Below are 5,659 nucleotides of genomic sequence, written 5' to 3' on the forward strand. Positions count from 1 at the left end.
GCAGTGGACAGGGCACATTTCCCCAAGTCACGGGGAAACCAAGCCCTGCACCGAGAGAAGAGGGGCCTTTGGCGGAGAGTGAGGAAAGAATTCCACACACACGCCGAAGTTTATTAGAAAAGAGGTCACACTCCGCAGACAGAGTGGTCTCCTCTCAGAAGCAGAGAGTGTGAGCGGGACCAAGAGAAGATTGGAAAGACAGTGAGCAGAGCGGGGTGAGCGTTCAGGGAATTCAGTATACACATCATTCTTTAGTTCCCATGAGTTATTGTTTAAAAGACTTTGTTAACCCATTGCCTTTGACATGGACATACAGTGAGGAAGAGGGAGGGTGGGTAGCATGAAAAGGTAAGAACATGTCCAGGGAAAGGCCTGCTGGCCATTCCCAGCCTTTAATCCTTAGGTTCCCCACAGTTTTAGCCATAGGGAATGAATGACTCTTGGCTCCTGCTTCCCCTTCACAGGTGTGCAGAATGGGCTGCTAGAAATCCCAGTAGAAATCTTCCTTTGTTCTGCAGGTGTCCTCCTGGCCTGGCTACAGAGCTGATGGGCACATTGCAGTCTCTGAATGTGGCTTGATTATCATTTTTAATTCTCTTGCCTCCTTCCCAAATAAGCAGACCTTTTGAGCAGTCTGAAAACAACCAAGACTGGCTGTCTGGGGCATCTCGGCATCTCACTGTAGTAACAGCAAGCAGGTACCCGCTTCACTCCCTCTCCAGCCCGTCCCCCTTGCTCTGCCTTAGAGAGACCCCTCCAGCCAGCATCTGTCCTGTAGGTAGAGTCCCAGGTTTACCAACCACCACACTATTAGCCTTGTGTGATCATTCCTTGCTATGAGGTCTGTCCAGGACATTGTAAGGTGTGGAGCAGAATTCTCGTCCTTCACCCGCTAGATGGCAGTAGTATCCCTCCCCCTGGCTGAAAACTGCTTAGATTAAACTACCTCAGGCAAGAGTTAATAAAATATCTCAGTGCTTTCTAAATTCCAGGAGACACTTTAGGATCCATGAACATTTGGCTTAAGAGGCACTGATCTCTCCCCTCTAAATATTCACCAAGCTTTTTCACAGTCATCTCCTACTTTCTATTTCATAGCCTAGAGAAGGGGATAATGAGCCAAAAGTGGGAAAACCTGGTTTTTGGGGCTACCTTCAGCAATTGCGCACAAATGGTCTCTTCTTTTTAGAATGTGTCATTTTTTGTACTCAACATTTATTCTTTTTGAGCACGCCGTAAGGAAGGAAAGGGGCTGCGAATATTAGGTTCAGAGACACCGTAAGTAATGTAAAACAAATGAACATGACATTGAGAAAATGTACTTAATGAGAAAAGAATATATTTTAAGCACAGATAGCTTACTCGATAAAATTACACATCAAGGCAGGAGAGAAGTTTCATGTCCTCCCGCAAGGCCTCTCATTTTCTAATGCACTTGTATGGAGCTACAAGTCCTTCTAGAAGTCACTGCCTTGATGTTTCCCACCTCAGGACGAAGGGAGGGGGCGGGGGGAGGAAGGGCAGTGGACAGGCAGGAAGAAAGGAAAACGAAGGAATAAGGGTGATAATTATTCTCATTCCTTCCCATTCTACATCAATCCCCTAAAAGAAGTTACGTATAGCAATGCTTTTGTAAATAGATGGCTTGGTTCTATTTCAAAATAGTAAATCTAACTTTACAGGTAAACATGCAAGGATGTGGTTCCACAGTGTAGTGGTTCGCACGTCTGCTTTATATGCAGAAGGTCCTGGGTTCACACCCCAGTGAAGCCACAGTCCATGGTCTACGGCCATACCACCCTGAACAAACCTGATGTCTGATCTCAGAAGCTAAGCAGGGTCAGGCCTGGTTAGTACTTGGATGGGAGACCACCTAGGAAGACCAGGTGCCATAGGCATAAATAATTAAAAAAATAATAATACAAGATGTGTAGTTGAATAATGTTTTATTGTCAATAGCATAAAAGAAATTGAGTATTGATCCTTCGGAGCAAGAAGAAAGTTGAACCTATTTACAAGGAAGGCCAGGGAGGAGACTGCCACGGAATCTTCAGTAAATGCTCTTTTGATAGTGAACTAATATGTGAATTTGCAACACGGATAACTTAATCAGGTCAACTTGAAAAGTTGCTGTTAATGTAAGTTACTGACTAGCTCGCTATCCACAGTAACTGAACCCGCAGACTGTCAAGGCGGCACTTCAGTAGCTCTAGGCATATTTCCTGAAGGCCTAAGTTCCTTCCCCCTCCCCTTTATCACATTAGACAGAGACAGTTTCTTTCCACACTCTTTTGTTTGGTCGACTAAGGTGAGAGTCCCTGTGCATTTTAAGTCCCTGGTGGTCAGTTGAGTCAGTTAGAAGCCCCTGCCAGCGGTCCCTCACCAATCAGGTGACCAGGCGGGCATCGTATCGAAAGGGGAAGTGAACTTGTAACGAGATCTGAGCTTTGCTCTGAAGGGGCTGCACTCCAGCTACTCCTCGGGTCTGCAGTTCCTTATCCAACATCCCCAAATCTCACAAAGTTCTGAAAACGAAGCTTGTTTGTAAGCTGGTAGCGTACGCATTTGTCAGCAAAACCTGACAGTTGTGGGCTACCTAGAGCCTTTAACCATTTTGTGTCAATATTGTACATTTGGTGGCAGAAATATTAAGGTATCAATTAATAGGCTGTTGTTTCAGACTGAATCCATCATATGAAGTTTGTGCAGCATATTATCTTTCTAAAAACCCCCCAAATCAGATTTTTTTGTCCCACGGGGTTCAGCATGAGGCGCTGTGGACCTAGAGTGGCATGAACGTGTGCCCAAGTTTGGTTGGAGCCAGGAGAGTTTTGTGGATCTCTCACATTTCTTTAGTATTTTAGGGATGTGAGAACGTCTGGAACATTCTGTGTCCCGGTGAAGGGAGGCAAAGTCCTGAGAATAAAATCCTCCAGATCCTCCTCATAGGAATTTCTTTTGTGAAAAACTGTATTCCTTCCCATAACCCGAGATAGTTTGACAAATAATGAATACATAATTCTCCTCTGAAGTGATTCCTTTTCATTCAAAGCATTGTCTTTTATGGGGGGGATGGGGGAATAAAAGAAAAAGTGGGAAAAGAAGAGCCTATTAGCATGAAGGTTACATATGACAAATACCAGGAGGTTCCTCATCCAGCAGTATTGATAATTAATTTATCATATTTAGAAAGTGATTCTCTGGGTGCAGAGTTTACAGAGAAGTCGGGTGGGACTTAACTGGGCTCTGCCACTTAAGGAGAACAGAACTTGCCAAAGAAAATGATGTTTCGAGTTTTGTTGTGCCTGATGATGTAAATAAATGGGTGGTCGGCAGTGAATTCATCCTTGTGCTGTAGGATGCGTGATCCTGGCACCTCTATGGACTCCCCACCATCTTCGGTTATTTCTAAGCACACTCTGTGAATAACATTTGAGAGGGCCACTCCCTTGGTCTCTGACATCCCAGAGAAATCAGATGTATCCTCATTAAAGACATTTTTCAGCCCTAGGTTTTCCAGACTAGCCTTGGGATCGATCACCTTTTCCACCTTGAATTTTGGAATGGAGAGTTTGACTTTGGCATTGGCCATGGTGCTGGGATTGGTCCACTGTAAGAGCGTCTCTGAGTTGAGTTGTTGTTCAACCTGAAAGACAAAAAAAGGAGGAAATTATCATTATTTTTTTTATTCTTAATTGTGAAAGACCCTGCTTGAACTAAAACAGAAAGTGTCATGGTTGAGCTCAGTTTCGAAGCAGTACAGAGGGACCATCAAAAATGGAATCAGTCTTGCAGTGTGGGGGTGCAACTAGTTTCTCTGATAAAAGGTCCACCCCCTAGCGTTGATCCCTTCCTCCTCACCCCACAACGATGGTCCCTTTGCCCTGAAATTTATGAGGGCGTTTCTTTTAAGGTATAGAGTAGCTTTAGAGAAATAAATGCATGGATTATGATATTGCATAAGTCATAGTGAAATAAATATAAATTAGAAAAAGCGTTTTTATACATAATATTTCTGGAAAGCTTATTTTGATTTCTTTACTAGTACATCCAGATTATTCATGTACTAGGCATGGCACCAAACTTGATAACTCAAAGGTGAAGTAAACTGTTTTTAAAATGAGAATTTGAATTATGATTATTCTTAAGGTATTTTGGCGGCCAAGGCATTCATTTCAGTTGGTTATTTTTTAAAAATAAGAAATAAAAAGATAAATATGCGAGGTATGGATGTGTTAATAACCTAGATGGAAGGAATCCTTTAATAATGTACACGTTTATCAGATCACCATGGCGTCCACTTTAAATATCTTACAATTTTATTCGTAAGTGTATTTTAAGTAAGTAAAGTGCAAGACAGCTGAGTAACAGCTAAAGGGGAAAACGAGACCGAGGCATGAAGTGGCATCAAAGAAGAGAACAAAGAATGGAGACAGGACTTGTGACGCCGTGAGCCAAGTGACAGAGAAAGCGTAAGGGCAACGGAAGTCGCGGGTCAGGTGGCGACCGAGTTAGATGGTCCCGTGGAAAGTCTGGATGTCACTGAGGCGTGACTGGAACTATAACAGGTGACTCCTGGGTGCCTGGAAGATTCCCTCCTTCTCTGGGGCCGAGGGCCAAGGGCGGAGGTCCAGGTGGAGGGAAGCTGGGAGTCTGGGAGGGAGCGACTGAGGGAGAAGAGCCAGCCGTGGTGACAGGACTAGGCTGAGGGAGCACAGGGGAAGCGGAAAAGTCCTTCCCAAGTAGGTAAAAGCTCTCTTGTTTTTTAGTCTTGTGCCTCTAATAACCTGCGTAAAATATGAAGCATAATAAAATCTCACATATGTGTCTGTGCAGTAAAGGAACTTCTCAAAATCTATAGAATGTACAACACAGAGTGAGCCCTAACGTAAACTGTGGGCTTTAGTGAATAATCAGGTATCACTATTGGCTCATCGATTATAACAGATGTGCCATGTTAATGCGAGATGCAATAATAGGTTAACTCTAGCCTAGAGTTAAGAACACAGATTCCAACTTCCGGGCTCAAATTCGGATTCTACAAGCCACACTGACTAGTTAGTTATGTGGCGACCGTGGACCAGTTACCCACCCGTCTGTGCCTTAAATCCTGGGTGAACGAGCTCGGTAAGTTACTAGCTCCTGGCCTCTTGTGAATCAAAAGGGATAGTGCAAGTCCACGTAGGGACTTTACACTTCCTGGCACCCCAAAAGTGCTGAACGAACAAGGCCCAGAAAGAACCACGAAACCCTCAGAGGTGACCGCTAAGCGGCGTGAAAGGCGGGGCTGCGGCTCCTTCGCACGGCCCTGTCCACATGTCTCTCGGCCGCCGCAGCCGGGACCTGTGTGTCGCACGCGCGTCCCTCCTCACCTTCTCCAGGCCCGTGGTCTCGTCGTCCACGTCTTTGGGCAGCAGGATGAGCATGCTGAGGTGCTTGTTTTGGAAGGGGAGCTCTATGATCTTGCAGCCGATGCTGTCGATGTGGCCCAGGCAGAACGTGGCCTCCAGGCTCATCATCTGCACTGGCTTGGTGTCCGTCTATAAAGCAGAAGGAGTCTGAACGGCCTGGCTTGCAAGGCACACAAGTGTATACATAGATGTCTGTGTGTACACATATAAGCACTTCCCCATAAGAGATGACATGTGTTTTTTATAGA

The 5,659-nt window shown here is 45.0% G+C and overlaps 1 protein-coding gene and 1 pseudogene across 1 annotated transcript in view; one reads left to right on the forward strand and one right to left on the reverse strand.

The window, feature by feature from the left end:
• Positions 1 to 1,782: 1,782 nt before the first annotated feature.
• Positions 1,783 to 1,898, forward strand: LOC111740369 (annotated as a pseudogene).
• Positions 1,899 to 2,891: 993 nt separating this feature from the next.
• SERPINB5 (serpin family B member 5) overlaps positions 2,892 to 5,659 on the reverse strand; it is a 22,503-nt gene continuing 19,735 nt past the window's right edge. Inside the window, exons 6-7 of the mRNA XM_011361058.2 lie at positions 5,373 to 5,540; positions 2,892 to 3,646 (exon numbers count right to left, since the gene is read on the reverse strand). Coding sequence (XP_011359360.1) covers positions 3,254 to 3,646; positions 5,373 to 5,540 — 561 coding nt within the window. The 3' untranslated portion in view covers positions 2,892 to 3,253. The remainder of the gene's footprint in view (positions 3,647 to 5,372; positions 5,541 to 5,659) is intronic.

The sequence above is a fragment of the Pteropus vampyrus genome, unplaced genomic scaffold (genome assembly GCF_000151845.1).
Source record: "Pteropus vampyrus isolate Shadow unplaced genomic scaffold, Pvam_2.0 Scaffold62, whole genome shotgun sequence".
Taxonomy (NCBI): Eukaryota; Metazoa; Chordata; class Mammalia; order Chiroptera; family Pteropodidae; genus Pteropus; species Pteropus vampyrus.